Source organism: Phocoena sinus, chromosome 4 (assembly GCF_008692025.1).
Source record: "Phocoena sinus isolate mPhoSin1 chromosome 4, mPhoSin1.pri, whole genome shotgun sequence".
Lineage (NCBI taxonomy): Eukaryota > Metazoa > Chordata > Mammalia > Artiodactyla > Phocoenidae > Phocoena > Phocoena sinus.
Window position 1 is genome coordinate 43,881,892 of NC_045766.1, and position 25,165 is coordinate 43,907,056.

The 25,165-nt window shown below is 32.8% G+C and overlaps 1 protein-coding gene across 1 annotated transcript in view; it reads right to left on the reverse strand.

Moving 5' to 3' along the window:
* Positions 1–24,742, reverse strand: part of SI (sucrase-isomaltase) — a 98,928-nt gene extending 74,186 nt beyond the window's left edge. The window contains exons 1-12 of the mRNA XM_032630533.1: positions 24,625–24,742; positions 23,636–23,772; positions 21,916–22,033; positions 21,513–21,622; positions 14,623–14,774; positions 13,259–13,430; positions 11,725–11,824; positions 10,668–10,780; positions 7,571–7,696; positions 6,562–6,693; positions 6,355–6,474; positions 131–244 (exon numbers count right to left, since the gene is read on the reverse strand). Coding sequence (XP_032486424.1) covers positions 131–244; positions 6,355–6,474; positions 6,562–6,693; positions 7,571–7,696; positions 10,668–10,780; positions 11,725–11,824; positions 13,259–13,430; positions 14,623–14,774; positions 21,513–21,622; positions 21,916–22,033; positions 23,636–23,772; positions 24,625–24,742 — 1,512 coding nt within the window. The remainder of the gene's footprint in view (positions 1–130; positions 245–6,354; positions 6,475–6,561; positions 6,694–7,570; positions 7,697–10,667; positions 10,781–11,724; positions 11,825–13,258; positions 13,431–14,622; positions 14,775–21,512; positions 21,623–21,915; positions 22,034–23,635; positions 23,773–24,624) is intronic.
* Between the last annotated feature and the right edge of the window lie 423 nt (positions 24,743–25,165).

Below are 25,165 nucleotides of genomic sequence, written 5' to 3' on the forward strand. Positions count from 1 at the left end.
AAAAATATAAGAACATTATTTTTATGTTCAATATGTTATAAAATATTTTTTGTCAACTTAATAATCATTTTTATGGAAAAATAATTCTGTGCTCATTGTCCAAAATCACAAGTCTAAAGTAACCACTTACAATCCAAAGTCCATCATAATTCACTTGTTGATGGAAAATACTGCATTCATTTGCCCACCATTCTATGCAGTTTGGATTAGTGAAATCAGGGTATACTGTTAATCCTGGCCATACCTGGAAGAATAGATCATTCACATATATACATAAATAAAAGGAAACATAAATAAATGAAAATTCAAAAATTAATGAAAAATCAAATTGAGTGAAGAAGAGTAAAAAATTATTGAAGTTATGACATTGTACTTCTTTACGTATATGTGATCCATGCACCATCTATATTTACAATAATCTCAGGTCTAGTTTAAAGTTCATTTAAGGGAAAGTATTGATAGTTAAAGTAAAGAGAGAACGAGAACATGAAGCATTTAAGTTGGGGAAAATATAAGAATATGGGATGCAGCTGCTATTTTGACTTCACTAATTTATTTTTTAGCATCTAGTGGGTTAAGTTAAAAAACAAATAAACAAAAACTGTATAATATATTCATTGTCTGATAAAAGAAATTACATTAGTTCATTTCCAAAGACATTTGTTTCCAAGAAATTCAAGCAAAAGTATTCCTTGTGTATTTATTTTTATTTAACAAGTGTGAATATAATTTTTATTGTGTGCTGGGGACTGTTCCAAGTGCTTTTAGTTATTAATTCATTAAATCTTCATTAGAACTTTAGGAGATAGGTACTAATTTTATCATCACTTTACAGCTGAGGTAAGTAGTATAATTAAACCCATTTTACAGATGGGAGAAGTGATGAACAGAGAAGTTTTTCAAGGTCACACCGCTACTAAGTGGTACAGAAGGAATTCAAATCTAGGCAATCTCATATCTGATTCCACACTATTAAACACTACATATACTATGTTACCTCTTTATGATTTATGCTTCTTCAAATTATTTTACTTACTATTTAAAATAATGACATTCAACAAGAGGAATTCAATTTCAGATATATTGGGATAAATAATATTGTTTTATATCCAAATTATGCATATTGGCTATCTGATCTGTCCATATTCAATAGAACAGGTCATAACAAAATGTATTCTGTGAGATATTAATGGGCATTATGGGGAGGAATATTGTGTTTTGTTTCCTGATGGACCTCATAATTATTTGAAGAAAACTTTCAGTAGTAATTTTAACTTTGATGAATGTGATGGTCAGGATATTCTTTATTATTGTAAATAATATAATAATAATATTATTATTGTAAATAATAAAATGTTTTTATAAATTGATATTTTCTCCTGTTTTATTTCCTTTGATTAAATAACAGAAGTGGAATTATCAAGTCAATGTATCTAGAATCAGTTTTTTTTTGTTCCTTTGTTTTATTATTCAAGCAGAAAGTCACAAAAATTATAATCATCCTCATCAGTTCACTCAGTCCCATGTAATTAATTGTTTTTATCTTGATCTTTTGTTCGCACTTTTATGAATTCATCAGTTTTCCATTAGAGTTCTGAAAATGCTTATTCATTCAGTTCAGCAGTATAGTCAGTTACCAGAAACCTGTACTTGTCAGAGTCTTATCCATGAATTCCTTGAAGATGAAAACCTTTCATAGGAACACTTTTGCAAAAGCAACAGAGTACACCCAGAACTATCTCTAAATGACAAAAGACTTAAAAATGACCACAGTTAAAAATTTGAAGAAAGTTCATAATAATGTAATTGACAAGGAAATTTAGTTATTTCTGAGATATACATTTTAAGGTAATAACTAGAATTATGACTTATAACATTACACCAGAACATATAAGATTTTTAGGAATTTCATGTAATATCTGAAACATTTATATTAACATATTTCTATACAAATAAACCAAAGAAAGTTTAGTTCTTTATTTGAATTTTATTTTATTTATTTTTTTATACAGCAGGTTCTTATTAGTCGTCAATTTTATACACATCAGTGTATACATGTCAATCCCAAGCGCCCAATTCAGCACACCACCATCCCCACACTCCTGTGGCTTTCCCCCCTTGGCATCCATACGTTTGTTCTCTACATCTGTGACTCAACTTCTGCCCTGCAAACCAGTTCATCTGCACCATTTTTCTAGGTTCCACATACATGCATTAATATATGATATTTGTTTTTCTCTTTCTGACTTACTTCACTCTGACAGTCTGTAGATCCAACCACGTCTCAACAAATGACTCAATTTCGTTCCTTTTTATGGCTGAGTAATATTCCATTGTATATAGGTACCACATCTTCTTTATCCATTCATCTGTTGATGAGCATTTAGGTTGCTTCCATGACCTGGCTATTGTAAATAGTGCTGCAGTGAACATTGGGGTGCATATGTCTTTTTGAATTATGGTTTTCTCTGGGTATATGCCCAGTAGTGGGATTGCTGAATCATACGGTAATTCTATTTTTAGTTTTTTAAGGAACCTCCATACTGTTCTCCATAGTGTCTGTATCAATTTACATTCCCACCAAGAGTGCAAGAGGGTTCCATTTTCTCCACACCCTCTCCAGCATTTGTTGTTTGTGGATTTTCTGATGATGCCCATTCTAACTGGTGTGAGGTGATACCTCATTGTAGTTTTGATTTGCATTTCTCTAATAATTAGTGATGTTGAGCAGGTTTTCATGTGCTTCTTGGCCATCTGTGTGTCTTCTTTGGAGAAAAGTCCATTTAGGTCTTCTGCCTATTTTCGGATTGGGTTGTTTGTTTTTTTAATATTGAGCTGCATGAGCTGTTTATATATTTTGGAGATTAATACTCTGTCTGTTGATTCATTTGCAAACATTTTCCTCCCATTCTGAGGGTTGTCTTCTCATCTTGTTTATGGTTTCCTTTGCTGTGCAAAAGCTTTTAAGTTTAGTTTCCTTAGGTCCAATTTGTATATTTTTGTTTTTATTTCCATTACTCTAGGAGGTGGGTCAAAAAAGATCTTGCTGTGATTTATGTCAAAGAGTGTTGTTCCTATGTTTTCCTCTAAGAGTTTTATAGTGTCTGGTCTTACATTTAGGTTTCAAATCCATTTTGAGTTTATTTTTGTGTATGGTGTCAGGGACTGTTCTAATTTCATTCTTTACTGTAGCTTGTCTTTTATGTAGCTGTCCAGTTTTCCCAGCACAACTTATTGATATTGAAGAGACTGTCTTTTCTCCCTTGTATATCCTTGCCTCCTTGTCATAGATTAGTTGACCATAGGTGTGTGGGTTTATCTCTGGGCTTCCTATCTTGTTCCATTGATCTATGTTTCTGTTTTTGTGCCAGTACCATATTGTCTTGATTACTGTAGTTTTGCAGTGTAGTCTGAATTCACGGAGTCTGATTCCTCCAGCTCCGTTTTTTTCCAAGACCGCTCTGGCTATTTGGGGTCTTTTGTGTCTCCATACATATTTTAAGATTTTTTGTTCTAGTTCTGTAAAACATGCCATTGGTAATTTGATAGGGATTGCATTGAATCTGTAGATTGTTTTGGGTAGTATAGTTATTTTCAAAATATTGATTCTTCCAATCCAAGAACATGGTATATCTCTCCATCTGTTGTTATCATCTTTAATTTCTTTCATCAGTGTCTTATAGTTTTCTGCATACAGGTCTTTTGTCTCCCTAGGTAGCTTTATTCCTAGGTATTATTTTCCATTTGTTGCAATGATAAATGGGAGTGTTGCCTTAATTTCTCTTTCAGATTTTGCATGATTAGTGTAGAGGAATGCAAGAAATTTCTGTGCATTAATTTTGTATCCTGCAACTTTACTAAATTCATTGATCCGCTCTAGTAGTTTTCTGGTGGCAATTTTAGGATTCTTTATGTATAATATCATGTCATCTGCAAACAGTGACAGTTTTACTTCTTTTCCAATTTTTATTCCTTTATTTCTTTTTCTTCTCTGTTGACGTGGTAGGACTTCCAAAACTATGTTGAATAATAGTGGTGAGAGTGGGCAACCTTGTGTTGTTCCTGATCTTAGAGGAAATGCTCTCAGTTTTTCACCATTGAGAATGATGTTTGCTGTGGGTTTGTCATATATGGCCTTTATTATGTTGAGGTAGGTTCCCTCTATGACCACTTTCTGGAGAGTTTTTATCATAAATTGGTGTTGAGTTCTGTCAAAAGCTTCTACTGCATCTATTGAGATGATCATATGGTTTTTATTCTTCAATTTGTTAATGTGGTGTATCACATTGATTGATTTGCATATATTGAAGAATCTTTGCATCCCTGGGATAAATCCCACTTGATCATGGTGTATGATCCTTTTAATGTGTTGTTGGATTCAGTTTGCTAGTATTCTGTTGAGGATTTCTGTATCTATATTCATCAGTGATATTGGTCTGTAATTTTCTCTTTTTCTAGTATCTTTGTCTGGTTTTGGTATCAGGGTGATGGTAGCCTCATAGAATGAGTTTGGGAGAGTTCCTTCCTCCATAATTTTTTGGAAGAGTTTGAGAAAGATGGGTGTTAGCTCTTCTCTAAATGTTTGATAGGATTCACCTGTGAAGCCATCTAGTCCTGGACTTTTGTTTGTTGGAAGATTTTTAATCACAGTTTCAATTTCATTACTTGTGATTGGTCTGTTCACATTTTTTATTTCTTCCTGGTTCAGTCTTAGAAGGTTATACCTTTCTAAGAACTTGTCCATTTCTTCCTGGTTGTCCATTTTGTTGGCATAGCGTTGCTTGTAGTGTTCTCTTAGGATGCTTTGTATTTTTGCAGTGTCTGTTGTTATTTCGCCTTTTTCATTTTTAATTTTATTGATTTGAGTCCCCTCCCTCTTTTTCTTGATGATTCTGGCTAATGGTTTATCAATTTTGTTTTTCTTCTCAAAGAACCAGCTTTTCGTTTTATTGATCTTTGCTATTGTTTTCTTAGTTTCTCTTTCATTTATTTTTGTTCTGATCTTTATGATTTCTTTCCTTCTGCTAACTTTGGGTTTTGTTTGTTCTTTTTTCTCTAGTTTCTTTTGTGTAAAGTTAGATTGTTTATTTGAGATGTTTCTTGTTTCTTGAGGTAGACTTGTATAGCTATAAACTTCCCTCTTAGAACTGCCTTTGTGGCATCTCATGGGTTTTGGATCATCGTGTTTTCATTGTCATTTGTCTCTAGGTATTTTTTGATTTCCTCTTTGATTTCTCCAGTAATCTCTTGCTTATTTAGTAACGTATTGTTTAGCCTCCATGTGTTTGTGTTTTTTACGTTTTTTTCCTTGTAATTGATTTCAGGGAAATCAGCGTTGTGGTCAGAAAAGATCCTTGGTTTGATTTCAGTTTTCTTAAATTTACTTAGGCTTGATTTGTGACCCAAGATGTGATCTATCCTGGAGAATGTTCCATGTGCCCTTGAGAAGAAAGTGTAATCTGCTGTTTTGTGATGGAATGTCCTATAAATATCAATTAAATCTATCTGGTCTATTGTGTTATTTAAAGCTTCTGTTTCCTTGTTTATTTTCATTTTGGATGATCTGTCCATTCGTGTAAGTGAAGTGTTAAAGTTTCCCACTATTATTGTGTTACTGTCGATTTCCTGTTTTATAGCTGTTAGCAGTTGCCTTATGTATTGAGGTGCTCCTATGTTGGGTGAATATATATTTATAATTGTTGTATCTTCTTCTTGGATTGCTCCCTTGATCATTATGTAGTGTCCCTCCTTGTCTCTTGTAACATTCTTTATTTTAAAGTCTATTTTATCTGATATGAGTTTTTGATATGTCTTATAAAGTTGTCTCCAAAAGAATATTTGTTCTGGTTAAAAATTATGCCTTTTGGAGATAGGCTGTTTCCCGACACTGCTCCTTATTAATTCTCTGACATGAGGAAAGTTACCTTACCTCTCTCAAATTCACTTTTTTCCACATGTAAAGCAATAATTTTAATCAGCTATCTTATGATTTCATTGTGAAGATGTACACTATAAATCTTATTACCCAGCATTTAAGTACTCAGTTTATACATACAATTATTTTACATCAAATGATCAGAATTTTACAATAATCCAAATAATTTATCATATTTTTTACCATTAGTTTTGTTTATGTCACTGAAAATTATCTTTCTACAAAAACTGTTTTAGAGATAATTGAAATATTTCCTCTAAAATTTCTCTATGCAGTTAAATATCAAATCCAGATTTGAAAGGAAATAAAATCACACACACACACACACAAACTCACACTCACACACACACTCAGAAACACCTTGATGTTGCACAACCGAAAATCTGAGCAACACAAACTTAATGAATATCATGCTTTACCTCTCCAATAATTGCTGTAGTCCCATCTGACTCATTTACCCACACATTTTGTGCAGTTCCCCTTTCATAGGTTTCATATGCTGCTCCATTGGCACGTTTCTCTATGGAAATTGCAGGGTCCTAATAATTGAGAAAAGAAACTATAGAAAATCAATTAATTTACAAATGTGTAAATAGTAAAAATTAATATATATAATCAGTTATTACCAAGATGATGACATATTTCTGCCCATGGTCATGCAAATCTTGAACAAATTCAGGGAGGCCATTAAATGCAACTTGATCATAAGTAAAGTCTTTCTTGTCTTCCATATAGTCAATATCAGTGACCTGTGTATCCTGAAAATCAGCAGAGTATATTTCAATAAACAGTACTGAAAGAAGCCTCTAATCACCTCAACCTTTAAGTCCAAAGAATTTATATTATAAATATAATGATTAAAAAGTAAATGAACTTAGGGTTTCCCTGGTGGAGCAGTGGTTGAGAGTCCGCCTGCCGATGCAGGGGACATGGGTTCGTGCCCCGGTCTGGGAAGACCCCACATGCCGTGGAGCGGCTAGGCCCGTGAGCCATGGCCACTGAGCCTGCATGTCCGGAGTCTGTGCTCCACAATGGGAGAGGCCACAACAGTGAGAGGCCCGCGTACCACAAAAAAAAAAAAAAAAAAAAAAAGTAAATGAACTTAGATCTCTTTTATTTCACTAAAGACACAATGATATTGCTTATAAAACTAGTTTTTCTAATTCTAAAGTACAAAAGCATTAAATGATTATTCACATTTGTTTCAGTTATGATCACTGGGTATGTATTAGGTCAATATATATACATATATATATATGTATATGTACATATATGGGTTCTTTGTATAAAAAACAAAACTGCACATTACATAAAATACATTAAAATTTTATTACATTAAAGAGAATATAAGCTCTAAAAATAAAGTATATTTTAAAAACTGACTATAATTTTGTTCACACTTCAACATGTGTTCTAGTGTAGTATAACTCATAATCAGTTCTCAAAATTCAGGTAGGCCTATACATTGCATATGGACATAATGTGTACTTTATCATTAAAAAAGCAGCTTAATAATTTATATTTATATCTATATCTATATGGTATATATGATAATCCTAACAATTTCCTACACTTATTATTACATGACAACATTTAACTTGAAATATATTCCCACAAACCCTTCATTCTACTTACAAATGGTATGCCAGCTTCCCGATTTCTTCGTACCACTTCTTTCACTACATCAAGTGACTTATAATTCCAGCGACTAAGTTGGAATCCAAGACTCCAATATGCTGGCATTGTTGGTCGTCCAATGAGCTTGAAGTAAATGGATATTTAATTAGTCTCAATAATGAATATTAGAAACAAATATTAATATGCTTCTTATTGTTACACCTCTAACACTGATTTGAGTTTAACTATATATTTTAAACAAAGATTTTGTGTCTGCATTCTAAATGTGTCCTGGATATTCTCTTAGAATTTTGTTATGAAACACTTAGCAAGTTTATGTTCTGTCACTCATCTTTTGTTAATTTTGTGTTAAAAAATCAGAAAGGTAGCACTTTAAAAAGTAGCATCTACAAAAGTATATTTTGCTCTGCATGAAATGTTAAAAAAGAGAATAAAATAATAGCATTAAAGAGATTTGAGAAAAAGAAAATTGTCCCACCACACTCCCACTTCTTGTAGCAACAAAATGAATGAATGATCATCACATAAGAAAAAAATGATGTTTAAAAGTATACAATTTCTATTCCCTTGCATTTTGGCACTTATCTCTCTCTGAGTTTGCAAAAACATTAATAAAATATATTTCTACAAGGATCCCAGGCAGTTATTTCATAAGGTACTTATATTCCCATGTAGGACATTGGTTTCTTCCCTCCACCAAGGACCAAATAGGCCCTTCTCCTCCCACTCTCTGGTGGCCCAAGCAGGCTCACCGCAAACTCACAACAGAGCACCAGTGTCTCATCACAACAGAGCACAGGATTTTGCACATGGAAAGATGAGTGCAACTGATATTAAGTTTTTTCACCAAAAACTAAGTATTAGGTTACATTAATACAAATATCTTATTTGGCATGATGGGTTTTCTTTGGTTTAGGTATTTATATATATGTATCTTTATGTAATATACATTTTTTTGGATCCATGATTTCTTCATCATATATGTCTAAAAAGTGCTATGGACAAGACGGGAATAAAGATGCAGACCTACTAGGGAATGGACTTGAGGATACGGGGAGGGGGAAGGGTAAGCTGGGACAAAGTGAGAGAGTGGCATGGACATATATACACTACCAAATGTAAAATAGATAGCTAGGGGGAAGCAACCGCATAGCACAGGGAGATCAGCTTGGTGCTTTGTGACCACCTAGAGAGGTGGGATAGTGAGGGTGGGAGGGGGGAGACACAAGAGGGAAGAGATATGGGGATATATGTGTATGTATAACTGATTCACTTTGTTATAAAGCAGAAAGTAACACACTATTGTAAAGCAATTATATTCCAATAAAGATGTTAAAAAAAAGTGCTATGTAAAAAAATACTCAGGTTATTGTATTCTATTCAATTTAAGCATTAAATTAATTTTTAGAAACTTGGTATCAAATAAAAATCCCCCAAAACTCAGTATGTTTAAACTCTATTCATAAACACCTTATGTTCCATTGAACTTCTTTAAAGATTTGGACATGTGATTGAAATTTCTGTGTGTGTGTATGTATTATATGTATCACATAATTTATTTTCATAGAAGTGTATAAAACATATTTTATTACATATTATATTAATTTATGTACTATTCATCTTATACCTTATATGTATATATTATCTTTAAACCTTATGAAACGATCTAGTCATTCAAATGCATTATTTTTTAAATTTTGACATACTGGGACCACTAATGTATTAATTTATACAGAGAGTATAATTTGTTTTCCTTCAAACAAGAAGTAGTTTCTTTTGTCTCTCTCTACATAATTTGAGCCCCATTGAAATGCAGCAGTGATTAATAGTGCTATATTCTATACAAGTCATTTATCTTATTCTTTAAATTCAAGCTTCTACAAGTCTGCCCATAAAATGATGTATGCAAGTGGACTGCTATATCACATGAATGCTGCATTCTCAGGTCAAACATGACTTAAACTCAACTACTGCTGACCACAGACTTTACCCAGCATGTAATAGACAACTATCCCAACTAATACTTCACAAATAAAATATCAAATTCTTACAAAAAATGTGCTGTCCCCTCTTTTGATGGTGTGATAACTGTATATAATAACCATGATTTCATATTATAGAGACTGTAAATCTTGTTGCCTTTCTGAAATTCACATTTATGAACAGCAATTTGGGAATTGCTAGACATTGTAAATTATTCAATTGTGTAAAACCCTACCTACACTTATTTCAGGTTTTTAGATCCTAACTAAAGTTTTTGATCGTAATTGCTTCTCTTTTGAGATCATTTTGAAAATGGGACTTATACATCAAGAGACTTATCAATAAAACAAGATGTTATAAATAGGACTATTCTTAAATCTTGTATCTATAAAAATGATTTTTCATAATAACACCAGAAATTATATACACTAACAGTCACAGGAGAACAATTTACATGGGAGAAACGTCTAGAATTAGGCTCAAAATAAGCCTTGGATGCCTCAACTTTCTAAGGTCCATCTTGGGCTTAGGTACACTAAGATGCTATTTAATAGGTAAATGAGAGTTGTTTAGACATAACCTCAAGAAGTTAAGACTTCAGACTATGTTTCAATATCTGTCCTTCTAAGTCTGAGTGTCAGAGCCAATTTTCCTGGAATTTACCTATGGTACATTAACAGCAAGTTTCACTAGCCTTCCTCATAACTCACTTGCCTCTAAGATTCTTATCAAAGGGATGTATGACCTATATGTCCATTACGTATCCTCAGACTTGAAGATAAGATACTTCCTTTTGTTTTATCCCACCAAAGAAGGTCATGAATAAGTAAAGATTTAATATGCAACATCTCAAAGGAATCCAACTACTGAACTCACCTACTTAGAAGCAAGAAACAACTTGATATCTGAAATGTAGACATCTAAATATACCTAGGTGTCACTGTATAACAAAAACAAAAATAAAAACCACTTTCTCATATCTGAAAAATGGTACGGTTTAAAAATATATTTAGCTAAGAGGCCTCAAATATCTTAGCTAAAATCATTTTAATATGTAGACATGTTTGAAAGTATGGTAGAAAAAAAATTATAAAATAAACCTGAAACACACCTCTTGATACTGTTGAACTACTTGTTCTGGAGTATCTCCTAGAAAAATGTAAAAGTCCAGAATGCCACCTGTAACTCTGTAAGTTACTATTGGAGTAGGCTGGATGAAAATCTCTACAAAACAAAAATTGGAGAAGCATATGTAAATAGTAAACATGTACATGTGATAAAATAATTGCAATGTCTATTTAAAGTACTTTGTATTAATCACATAGTTTTACAGTTTTTTTTTAATGATTAAGATAAGGTATTGAAGATAAGAATATAGGAGAAAAGTGGAATGCCACCATACATGAGGTTTAAGATAGGATATTCCAGAGCTGCCTTTTACAGATGTTGGCAAAAGCTCCTCTAGAAACTGCTTAGCAGGGGATAGAGGATACATCTTTTTACAACAAAAAGATTTCTTTTCAAAATTGCATTTCAATTAGTTATTTTAATTGAAGATTCTGTGAAAGATCATGTTATCACATGTTGATTTCTAAGAAAAAAACTATATAGGTTTTTAATTTGTCTATATGCAAGACATAGTAATTGTCTGTATAACCATATGGTATACAGCTCTTGCTTGAATTTTTGTAGTTTTTACTATCACTGATTCACCTATCCAATTGAGGTATTGCATTATTCACAACATTAAAAAACAAAAGGTTCTACACTACTTGAATTATGATAAACTTAAAAAAAAATCATTCTTCCTTCTTTTTATCCCCATATAGACCTTTCTCTTTTTTATCTGGAGTGACATATTAACTTATCTTAACAAATGAGGCTATGTGAATGGGAATATTCATTTTGCATGGATGTGTTCAGTGTTCCTCTGCAGGGAAAATGAAGTGCCCGAATATCACAATACAGCATACTTTCCCCCAGACAGAAGCACAGATATGCAAAAATCCATGTCTCACTAACTACAAAACATGCTTATAATAATTTCACCTTCTAAATCAGTAACAACAAAGTTTACTCTGGTATACGATACCTATGATTGGAATAAAGAAAGCAGTTAAAACATTTCAAGTCTCATTTAAATATATTATCAGATAAATTACTCTTACCCATTGCATTGCTGTTCATTAAGAAAACACCAAATGACTTTCCAGAAGTATCTTCAATGCACATGAAGAATGTTTGATGGCCATATAAATTATTATTATTCTATAAGGCATAAATTTATTTATTTATTTAAAATAAAAAGATTATACACTGAAAATGGACTTTATGGATTCCAATTTATTCTTGTAATTTACTCTTCATATTTAACTTACTCCCATACTCCTATAACAATTTTCTCTATATAAGTACCATATGAAATATTGTAGCACAAAAAACATTGAACCTATTTTAATTATTAATACATTAAGATATAAATATATAACTATATATTATACTATTAATAGTTTCCTTTATGTTTTATTATGATTAAATGAGTTTTAATAAGATATTAATCAACTATACTTCAATTTTAAAAAAAAGCTGTCTGTGATAGGGTAATAGCATGCTTATCCATTATGTCTCATGTATGCCCAAGGTATTGCAGGGAATTCCAAAATGATGTCCACCCTCATAGAACTTTTGCAGTACAGTGGTTGAGAGCTGATGAGTAGATGAAGTGGTGGAGGAAAATTGGAAATGAACTAAAAAAGTGAAAGAAGAAAGGCTTCTTGACTGATTGGGTATGGAAGTTCAAAGGAAAGATGTATGAAAATAGCTATGAGGTATTTATTAGCCTGGTGTTTATTATAGACAGTGATGTTGTAAACAAAGATTGGCAAAATTTATTAATATTTTTGTATGAAATGAGGGTCTTTAAAACAATAACTCACATTCATTTTGAGGAATGAAAGAGCATCAGCATTTTAAAAATCATTAACATTTGACTCAAAGCAATCATGAATGAATAAAAAAAGAGTTTTTTTAATGGTATGGTCTTTGTCCCGAAGAGTCACATATTCTAGAAGTACAGACAAATGTATATACAAATAATACACTGTGATGGTTATCATATTAAAATATGAATAAAGGGTTAGAAAGTAAAGATTAATTCTGCATGGAGGAGTTTGGGAAAAGTTATTATGAGGTGAAACCAACCGAGCTATCAATGACTTGTGTAAATGATAAAGAACTTCAAGGTTTAGCACATACAAAGAGAAACAAGCTCTTGTGAAAATATGTGAACTTAAGAAAGATGATCATATGTTATGGTAAAGGAAAAAGTGGGTATAGATGCAGGACATGATGTTCAATAGATAGGCAGACACCATATCATACGAAGCCATGTAGAACAAGGTGTTTGGAATTATTCTTGTGCAATAACTAACCCTGGATAGGTTTAAGTACAAGAGTGGAATGATAAAATATAAAAGTGAAAATCAAAAGAAAACATTCATAAATTGAAAATATCTTTTTAAATATTCATAAAATCAGTTGGTCACTTAATTATTTTAGGACTTTGATATCAATCCTCACCCCTAAAGTAAACAAGCTTCTGGAATGTGTATCACTGACATCAAATAAATGATGGTTTCAAATAGGCTAAAATTATCCTCAAATATACCTATTTTATCTATAACAAGAAAGAGAGTGGCTTACATCACCAGGAAGTTGATCCCGAGTAAAAATTGGCCATGTTTTCCAATATAAATCATGACGAAATCTCTTATGAATATGTTCCCCAATACCATAAATATATTCACTGGAAAGTCTGGCTGAGATCTGTAAATACTGGTCAGAGTATACCAGTGGACCAATGCTAGTGTCAAACCTGTAGTATGAAATAAATAAATAAATGAGCTAGAAACATATAAAATGTTCTACTAAATACAGGTCTATATTATCATCCAGAATATTTCATTTTAAATATGTCAGTCTTTAGCTGTGATCAATTCTTAGTAACACATGAATTTTATACCATAACCAGAACTTGTTAATTCCATCAACACAATTTGTTTCATCATCATCAATATGATTCTTCACATGCATTCTCTCCTTTTATCTTCACCAAAATCCTAAAGCATAATTACCATTAAAAATTTCATTTCACAAATGACACAAATTGGACAAATTTATTCATGTTTTCAAGGTTAGGCAGCAGAGCCAAATTTCAGACATAGTTCTGCTTTGCTACAGAGACAGAGTTTTAAAATACAGTACTATACTTGTTTCTGCACCTCTAATATACATATTAAAATTAAGTTCAAAATTATTTTTCCAAAAACAGAAAGGTTACATGTTTTATGCATATCAAATATATACTATGAGAAATGTTAAACAGCATTTCTTTTGTGATTTAACATAAACTCAATAACAAGTTATTAAAATATATTTGCAGAAAATAATTGCTGAGATTCAGTCTTGACAATTATTTAATTAACCTTTCTTGGAGATTCAAGGGTTATAATCTTGAAAGTTATTAAATTCTTTGCAACAAGTATCCCTCAAAATACATTTATAATGAAGGCATTCAGGTAATATTTAAATTAATATATGTATAGTAATTTAAATTTATTATATGTTAATATATACTCAATTTAATTTCATACATATATATGAAAAATCCTCTAATTGTACTATGGAAATTCATCACTCTCTGCTTAGTAACTATTTGACGCTACAAATTGACAACAGAATATGATAAATAATGGGGAAAAGACACAACAGGAGTTTTAAGTATGCAAAAATATAAACAAGGCTTAGATTGTATCAGTGATGCTCTTCACCTTCAACTTTGGTTGGCCCCATTTCTATACTTTCATTCATGTTCTTGTTCCTTTCTTCCATGAGAAATTAAAATCCCTTTAACATTATAATCTTTAAAACATGTACATCCACCCTCTTTTGGAAGGAAATTTAATCTTTCTGAAAATGCCTTAAAATGAAGACTTTCATAATTCTATGATGATATAATAAATGTGACCAATTATTTAATCTTTTATTAATATAAAATAATTACTCACAAAAGTCTATCATTGCTTTTTCTATAAACTTTAATGCTAAATGGATTGTCTATAACCTTCACATCATACAGTGTATCAGAAGCTGCAGTTCCACTAAATTCTTTTACAAACTGATGAGGAACTTCATATCTTCTATTATTTGGATCAGTAATCTGCAAAGATTTCGAAAAATTAGCATTATTTGATTCAAAACTGTTATTTAATTTTTCAATTCTGAACTAAGTATTAAATGCGAGTTCTAAATATGAAATAATAAACTAAATAATTTTATAGATGAGCTATTAATCTAGTCATAAACTTAACTTTAATATTGCTGAATGGATATGTACAGAATAAACTGTAAAAGAATTAATAGAATTAGTTGGTCATAATGGTACTAAATCAAATAAAAATTTTTATTGACCAATATAAAAAAATAATGATAGTATTACTACATATTGATTCTTGAATACTGGGATTTTGTAATTTAATTATCCTTGTTACATTTCAGTGATCACCTGCTTAAAACTCCTGCAAGAATTTTGAATTCTGTTTAAAATAAAATCTTAATTTTTGTGAACTTGTGGCTAAAAGGTAATGTACAAAGGATATAGTGTTTTCACTGCCAAATCCAAAAGACGATACTAATAAACTACTTGGTAAAATAATAGCAGAAATTAATTTCTTTACAATCATGACTACAGCACTCCCTCTTGTGAGAACACTGGAATCACAACTAATTAATGAACAGTCATCAGCAGGAAGACATTGGAACTCACCAAAAAAATACCCAATATCCAAAGACAAAGGAGAAGTCTCAGTGAGATGGAAGGATGGGTACAATCACAATAAAAATCATATCCCATAAGCACTGGGTGGGTGACTCACAAACTGGAGAACAATTATACCACAGAAGTCTACCCACTAGAGTGAAGGTTCTGAGCCCCGCAGCAGGCTCCTGAGCCTAGGGGTCTGGCAATGTGATGAGGAATTCCCAGAGAATCAGACTTTGAAGGCTAGTGGGATTTGATTGCAGAACTTCAACAGGACTGAGGGAAACAGAGACTCTACTCTTGGAGGGCACAAACAAAGTAGTGTGCACATAAGGACCCAGGAGAAAGGAGCAGTGACCTCATAGGAGACTGAACCAGACCTACCTGCTGGTTTGGAGGGTCTCCTGCAGAGGCGGGGGGTGGCTGTAGCTCACCATGGGGACAAGGACACTGGCAGCAGAAGTTCTGGGAAGTACTCCTTGGCATGAGCCCTCCCAGAGTCCGCCATTAGCCCCACCAAAGAGCCTGTAGCCTCCAGTGCTCAGTCACCTCAGGCCAAACAACCAACAGGGAGGGAACTCAGCCCCACCTACCAGCAGACAAGTGGATTAAAGTTTTACTGAACTCTGCTGACCAGAGTAAAACCTAGCTCTACCCACCACCAGTCCCTCCCATCAGGAAGCTTGCACAAGCCTCTTAGATGACCTCATCCACCAGAAGGCAGACAGAAGAAAAGAAAGAACTACAATCCTGCCACCTGTGGAAGGAAAACCACATTCACAGAAAGAGAAACAAAATGAAAAGGCAGAGGACTATGTACCAGATGAAGGAACAAGATAAAAACCAGAAAAACGCTAAATAAAGTGGAGATAAGCAACCTTCCAGAAAAAGAATTCAGAATAGTGATAGGGAAAATGATCCAGGATCTTGGAAAAAGAAAGGAGGCAAAGATTGAGAAGGTGCAAGAAATGTTTAACAAAGACCTAGAGGAATTAAAGAACAAACAGACATAGATGAACAATACAATAACTGAAATGAAAAATACACTAGAAGGAATCAATAGCAGAATAACTGAGGCAGAAGAACGGATAAGTTACCTAGAAGGCAAAATGGTAGGCTTCACTGCCATGGAACAGAATAGAGATAAAAGAATGAAAAGAAATGAAGAGAGCCTAAGAGACATCTGGGACAATATAAAATGCACCAACACTTGCAATATAGGGGTCCCAGAAGGAGAAGAGAGAAAGGACCCCAGAAAATATTTGAAGAGATTATTGTCAAAAACTTCCCTAACGTGGGAAAGGAAATGGCCACCCAAGTCCAGGAAGTGCAGAGAGTCCCAGGCAGGATAAACCCAAGGAGAAACCAGCCGAGACACATGGTAATCAAATTGACAAAAATGAAAGGAAAAGAAAAACTATTAAAAGCAACAAGGGAAAAATGACAAGATACAAGGGAAATCCCATAAGGTTAACAGATAATTTCTTAGCAGAAACTCTACAAGCCAGAAGGGAGTGGCATGATATATTTTAATGATGAAAGGAAAGAAAAAATATTTTCTTTCTAAAGGAAAGAACCTGCAACCAAGATTACTCTACCCGGCAAGGATCTCATTCAGATTCGATGGAGATATCAAAGCTTTACAGACAAGCAAAAGCTAAGAGAGTTCAGCACCACCAAACCAGCTCTACAACAAATGTTAAAGGAACTTTTCTAACTGGGAAACACAAGAGAAGAAAAGGACCTACAAAACAAACCCAAAACAATTAAGAAAATGGTAACAGGAACATACATATTGATAATTACCTTAAAAGATATGGATTAAATGCTCTAACCAAAAGACACAGATTCACTGAAAGGATACAAAAAGAAGACAAACATATATGCTGTCTACAAGAGACCCACCTCAGACCTAGGGACACATACAGACTGAAAGTGAGGGGTTGGAAAAATATTCCATGCAAACGGAAATCAAAAGGAGTAGAAATACTTATATCAGATAAAATAGACTTTAAAATAGAGAATGTTAGAAGAGACAAGGAAGGACACTACATAATGATCAAGGGATCAATCCAAGAAGAAGACGTAACAATTATAAATACATATGCACCCAACATAGCAGCACCTCAATAAATAACAGCTATAAAAGAGGGAATTGACAGTAACACAACAATAGTGGGGGACTTTAACACCTCACTTACACCAATGGACAGATCATCCAGACAGAAAATTAATAAGGAAACAAGCTTTAAATGACACAATAGACCAGATAGATTTAATTGATATTTATAGGACATTCCATCCAAAATCAGCAGATTACACTTTCTTCTCAAGTGCACATGGAACATTCTCCAGGATAGATCACATCTTGGGTCACAAATCAAGCCTCAGTAAATTTTAAAAAATTGAAATTATATCAAGCATGTTTTCTGACAACAGCGCTATGGCATTAGAAATCAATTACAGGGACTAAAACGTAAAAAACACAAACACATGGATGCTAAACATTATGTGGATAAATAACCAAGGGATCACTGGAGAAACCAAAGAGGAAATCAAAATATATCTAGAGACAAATGACAATGAAAACACGATGATCCAAAACCCATGGGATGCAGCAAAAGCAGTTCTAAGAGGGAAGTATATAGCAATACAATCTTACCTCAAAAAACAAGAAAAACCTCAAACAGTCTAACCTAAACCTAAAGGGACTAGAGAAGGAAGACCAAACAATACCCAAAGTTAGTAGAAGGAAAGAAATCATAAATAGCAGAGTAGAAATAAATGAAATAGAAACAAAGAAAACAATAGCAAAAATCAATACAACTAAAAGCTGGTTCTTTGAGATGATAAACAAAATTGATAAACCTTTAGCCAGACTCATCAAGAAAAAGAGGGAGAGGACCCAAATCAATAAAATTAGAAATGAAAAGGAAAAGTTACAATGGACACCGCAGAAATACAAACATCATAAGAGATGACTACAAGCAAATTTATGCCAATAAAATGGACAACCTGGAAGAAAAGGACAAATTCTTAGACAGCTATAAGCTTCCAAGACTGAACCAGGAAGAAATAGAAAATATGAGCAGACCAATCACAAGCACTGAAATTTGAACTGTGATTAAAATCTTCCAACAAACAAAAGTCCAGGACCAGATGGTTAAAGTGAATTCTATCAAACATTTAGAGAAGAGCTAACACCCATCTTTCTCAAGCTCTTCCAAAAAATTGCAGAGGAAGGAACACTCCCAAACTCATTCTAAGAGGCCACCATCACCCTGATACCAAAACCAGAAGAAAGAAAATGACACGCCAACATCACTGATGAATATAAGTGCAAAAATACTCAGCAAAATACTAGCAAACAGAATACAACAACTCCTTAAAAGTGTCATACACCACATTAAGTGGGATTTTTCCCAAGGATGAAAGGATTCTTCAATATACACAAATCAATCAATGTGATACACCATATTAACAAACTGAAGAATAAAAAACATATGATCATCTCAGTAGATGCAGAGAAAGCTTTCAACAAAATTCAACACCGATTTATGACAAAAACCCTCCAGAAAGTGGGCATAGAGGGAATCTAACTCAACATAATAAAGGCCATATACGACAAACCCACAGCAAACATCATTCTCAATGGTGAAAAACTGAAAGCATTTCCCCTAAGATCAGGAACAAGACAAGGATGTCCATTTTCACCACTATTATTCAACATAGTTTTGGAAGTCCTAGCCATGGCAATCAGAGAAGACAAAGAAACAAAAGGAATAAAAATTGGAAAAGAAGTAAAACTGTCACTGTTTTCAGATGACATGATACTATACATAGATAATCCTAAAGATGCCACCAGAAAACTGCTAGAGCTAATCAATGAATTTTATAAAGTTGCAGGATACAAAATTAATTCACAGAAATCTCTTGCATTCCTCTACACTAATGATGCAAAATCTGAAAGAGAAATTAAGGAAAACACTTCCATTTATCATTGCAACAAAATGAGTAAAATACCTAGGAATAAACCTACCTAAGGAAGTAAAAGACCTGAACTCAGAAAACTATTAGACACTGATGAAAGAAATCAATGATGACACAAACAGATGGAGAGATATACCACGTTCTTGGATAGGAAGAATCAATATTGTGAAAATGACTATTCTACCTAAAGCAATCTACAGATTCAGTGCAATCCCTATCAAATTACCAAAAGCATTTTTTACAGATCTAGAAAAAGAAAATTTTTAAATTTGTATGGACACAAAAGACCCTGAATAGCCAAAGCAATCTTGAGGGGAAAAACAGACCTAGAGGAATCAGACTCGCTGACTTCAGACTATACCACAAATCTATGGTAATCAAGACAATATGGTATTGGCACAAAAACAGATCAATGGAAAAGGATAGAAAGGCCAGAGGTAAACCCACGCACCTATTGTCAACTAATCTATGACAACGGAGGCAAGGATATACAATGGCAAAAAGACAGTCTCTTCAATAAGTGGTGCTGAGAAGACTGGACAGCTACATGTAAAATAATGAAATTAGAACACTCCCTAACACCATACACAAAAATAAACTCCTAATGGATTAAAGACCTAAATGTAACACAGGACACTATAAAACTCTTAGAGGAAAACATAGGAAGAACACTCTTTGACATAAATCACAGCAAGATCCTTTTCGACCCACCTCCTAGAGTAGTGGAAATAAAACCAAAAATAGACAAATGGGACCTCATGAAACTTAAAAGCTTTTGCACAGCAAAGGAAACTATAAACAAAATATAATGACAACCCTCAGAATGGGAGATAACTTTTGCAAACGAATCAACAAAAAAAGGATTAATCTCCAAAATATATAGACAGCTCATTCAGCTCAATAAAAATAAAAAACAATCTAATCAAAAAATGGGCAGAAGATCTAAACAAACATTTCTCCAAAGAAGACATACAGATGGCCAAGAGGCACATGAAAAGCTGCTCAACATCACCAATTATTAGAGAAATGCAAATCAAAACTACAATGAGGTATCACCTCACACCGCTTAGAATGGGCATCATCAGAAAATCTATAAACAACAAATGCTGGAGAGGGTGTGGAGAAAAGGGAACTCTCTTGCACTCTTGGTGGGAATGTAAATTGATACAGCCACTATGGAAAACAGTATGGAGGTTCCTTAAAACCTAAAAATAGAACTACCATATGACCCAGCAATCCCACTACTGGGCATATACCCAGAGAAAACCATAATTCAAAAAGACACATGCACCCCAATGTTCATTGCAGCACTATTTACAATAGCCAGGTCATGGAAGTAACCTAAATGCCCATCGACAGACAAATGGATAAAGAAGATGTGGTACATATATACAATGGAATATTACTCTCATAAAAAGGAATGAAATTGGGTCATTTTTAGAGATGTGGATGGACCTAGAGACTGTCATACAGAGTAAAATATGTCAGAAACAGAAAAAGAAATACTGTATATGAACGCATATATGTGTAATCTAGCAAAACGGTACAGATGAACCGGTGTGCAAGTCAGAAATAGAGACACAGATGTAGAGAACAAATGTATGGACACCAAGGGGGGAAAGTGGGGGTGGAGGGTTGTTGTGGTGGGATGAATTGGGAGATTTGGATTGACATATATGCCCTAATATGTATAAAATAGATAACTAATAAGAACCTGATGTATAAAAAAATAAAATTCAAAAAGAAATCATGACTAGAAGTGATATCAGTAAAAAGAACTAGAGGGTGTGTCACATTGATATAGAACAATTAACATCTTTCTCAAATTAAATTTTAAACTAATGTTTTATCACAGTCTTTAGTTGAATAACAAAAATTGCTAAAGTTTTTTGAGTGTTAATTCTCAGGACACTGTACCAAATATTTTACATTGACTATATTATTAAATTCTCCAAAAACTACTGCCAGAGAAAATTTTCTTATGTTATATTTGAGTAGACAGTCTCAGAGAAGTGGAGTAAAGAGTCTAAACTAGTTTTTTGCTTTGGAATAAATATTTATTAAGAGGGAAATGTTTTGTTGGGGTGAAAAGTCTATTCATAATGTGTTTTATTAATAACTTTTCTTTAGAAATCTCAAAGACCAAACCTTGAACCGGAAACGCTTGGGTGTCTGACTTTGAGTTGTGAGAAGAACAGTGTTAATGTCATTTCCAAATAGTGTTGGTGAAGGTATCCTGTTTAATTTGGCTTCAAGTCCTTAAAGAAAGAAAAAATGTTTGCATGAATTATGACTTTATTTACAAAGATTAATAAGTATTAAATATTTTCACATTTTCTAATTTTCTTTCCTGTCACATATAATGACTTTGTTTTTTCATTTGGAAGATACAATCATGCAAAAAATGTCCTTAATATACCAAATTGAACATTTTTGTGTACATATTTCCCATTTGATTTTATTTAAGATATCTTTCCAAAGAAAAATTTTAAATGTACTTTTTTCATTCAACGTAAAATATGTTGGATCATCATGATAGAACACTTCTCACCAGTATTTGTTGATGTTGTTCCCTCAGCATTATAGCCATGGTTATCTACGAAGAAGCACCAAGGAATAAGAGAATTATTCCATGGCCTCCAGCAGCAACCTCGAGCTGCACAAAGTGTCTGATAAAACATTTATTAAAGGAATCATGGGGTTAGTATTGTTATCATATGGGTCAATCTCTACTTTTTAAACATACACTCATTCCAATAAATGTCGGAGTGAATGTTTAAAAAAAATCTTATTTCTTCAAATATATAATGTGCTAAAATATCATTTATCCTTTTGTTCCTTTCACTTGGAAGAAATATAAATATTTGATGAATTGAATTAATTATACCCTATCCGAGACTGATGTTCTGAGTTGTGATTTATCAGATTTACATATCAATACATATTATTGTAAGCTCATGTTATTTTAAAGGTTCCTGCCCTCTGGATAATTACAGTCTATTCTGTTGTCATGTAGTCAATGCAGAAGAACTAAAATATTTATTGTGTACCAATTATGTATCAAGTTGCAAGTGAGGCTATAAAGATGAAGATATGGCCCTAAACTTAAGTCTACATAAAATGTTTAAGGTAGTTATTTCCAGAAAATTAGTAGTTCAATGTGATTTAAACTAGTTTGTGCCAGTTGTTGCAACATCCAATGAATAAAGTAAAATACTAAATTCTCAGTAATTTTATGATCTATATGGAAAGTTTATATGAAGTGGAAGAAAAATTATATATGTTTATAGTAAAAGTTGAGTCACATGGTGCTGCTGTGTGTTAACATTGGTATAATCAAAAATCTATTTAATATTTAAATTTATTAGTGTGACATGTTTTCATAATTTGAATGCTTGTGAGCTTTTTCTTCTTGGTTATTTGTCTTGAAAAAAATGTTAAAAGCCTCCACTTTCACCAGCTGACAGTATACATGTTAACTTCTCTCCTATTTTTAACATCAAATTAAAATGGTATCAGGTACACATACACACACGTGTGCACCCATACACATGCAAATATGTATATTGCAAATGAGAGCAAATAGGAGCTGAGCATTTTGGAGGGTCATTACCTAACAGAATCTAAAGTATGTGTGACTTTTGATACAGACATTGCAAAATGGGAATACACACACACACACACACAAATTCACTCATTGACATTTTAATCTCACGCAAGTTATGAAGACCAAGGGAGAGTCAAGGTTATGTGAATCCATTCAGTTACACTTACTTTTCTCCATTTGAGCCCCTTCTCCCCAATTACCAAATAATAAAAATAAATAATTTTTAAAAATTAGAAGAATCAAAGTTACTTAGTTTTCCACAGACTATTCTTAATGTTATCATCACAAATACTTTAATAGAATGTAGATTTCTTTCTCAAATGTTCTATATTGTCAAAGGTTATACATTTTTTTAAGAAGTAGATTGGAGAGGATAGAATTTCATGAAGATTTATATTTTAACAATAGCTTGTTAAGCATGGGAAAATATTAACTTGTTAATTTGAATTGAAAGGAAGTACAGAAAAGCAAGCTCAGTAATTTCCATTATCTCTCATCTGTTCATACATAAATACAATAAAAAGAATGCAGCCTAATTAATGGCTAGAGTTTTAAAAATATGGAATTGATCCAATAGTAAATAATTATCTTAATATAATTATCTTAATATAATTATCATACTATATATCTATTCATAAAAATATTAAAGACTTTTGTTGCAGACCTGTGTTGGAAATTGTTCTGGAATGCAGTTTATTCTCTCATTGATAAGATCATTTAGCACACTTGGACATTTTCCTGAACCAGGATACACAGTGGTGGTGTGAATGGTAGCAGGGGTTGAGGTAGAACCACTGACTTCTGGGAAAGAAAAAGGTCAATGAAAGAAAACATCGTTTTAAATTAATTTTTCAAGTAACAAATACATTGAAAGTATTCATAAATGTATATATAATGAAAATTAACATAAACTTTGCATTTAAATAAACCCCACAAATTCAAGTCCTAGTCACCAAAAGGGAAAGATCCAAATGATATTTAAAACTGTCAAAGCCCTGTTGACTGTTCCTTCAGAGAATCAAAATACATTCACAGGAGGTCTTGAGGTAGATTCAAAAGGAAACAAAATGTATATTCCCACTGTGCTTAAAAATTGTGTTTTAGAGATGAAGAAAGAAGGTGAAGAAACATGGGTAGAAATATTCAGAAAAAAAAAATAAACGTTTCAAGCCTGTTTCATTCCTGCTACCTGTTTTTCTCATACGACGTCTCTCTTCTTAATAAAAAATTAAGCCTATGACAAAGAGATTATCCCCCTAAATTTCCCCCCTGCCTCCCTGCAGGTGTCTGAAACCCAGAGCAAAACCCCACTAATGAGATTTCCTACTAGTTAGAAGAACCTCACTGGTAACTATAGATGATTATTCCACTGTTCATTAACATCCTGATCCTTTTGCCTCTTTGCTATTTCTTAAGGAACACAATATGGGGAAGGCCATTAATATCAAAGCACATAGATTCCTTAATTACAATGATGCTTCATTGAAAAACCTGCAATATAATGGATAGAAAAAGTTGGAGTAATTGTGTAACATACCTGAGACCTTTCTTCATGCATTTCATCTCATATAGATTACTTTTCAAAATCCATAATTATTATGTAGTAAACTTTATCTCAACCTCACTATAATAAGTATTTTCAATATTATTTACCTTCAACAGCAGGTGTCTTAGTTGCTAAAACAGCAATTAGGGCAATAGCTATTATTGTAACTATAGCAAAGAGGACAATCAGAGAGATTTCTAATCCAGTAAATTTCTTCCTTGCCATCTAAAGAAAGAAAAGGAATATATGTTTGAAATGTAGAGTATACAACTACAATAAGTGACCATTATTAATATAAAATTATACACATTTGGGTTTTTTGTCTACTAAGCATAACACAAGCAGAGCCACAGACAGCTCTATCAGTTTGTAATCTAAAATAATACACATTGGCAAAAGTGTAAACAACACATGTGGTTTTAAGTAAAAAGAATGAATTAATGATGCACATTATAGTAGTACACTAAAATGAAAATACAAAAGGAAAAAGATCTCCAAGTAGGTGCATCTTGCTCTCTCATTTTAGAACATTTTTTCAAGTCAAAGAAAGCTTATGCTTGCATTATGTTCCTTAATTCCACAATTGTATGAAGGAGATGCTGTTATTCACATTTTAGTCATTAGGAACTTCAGGCTTAGAGAAAATGT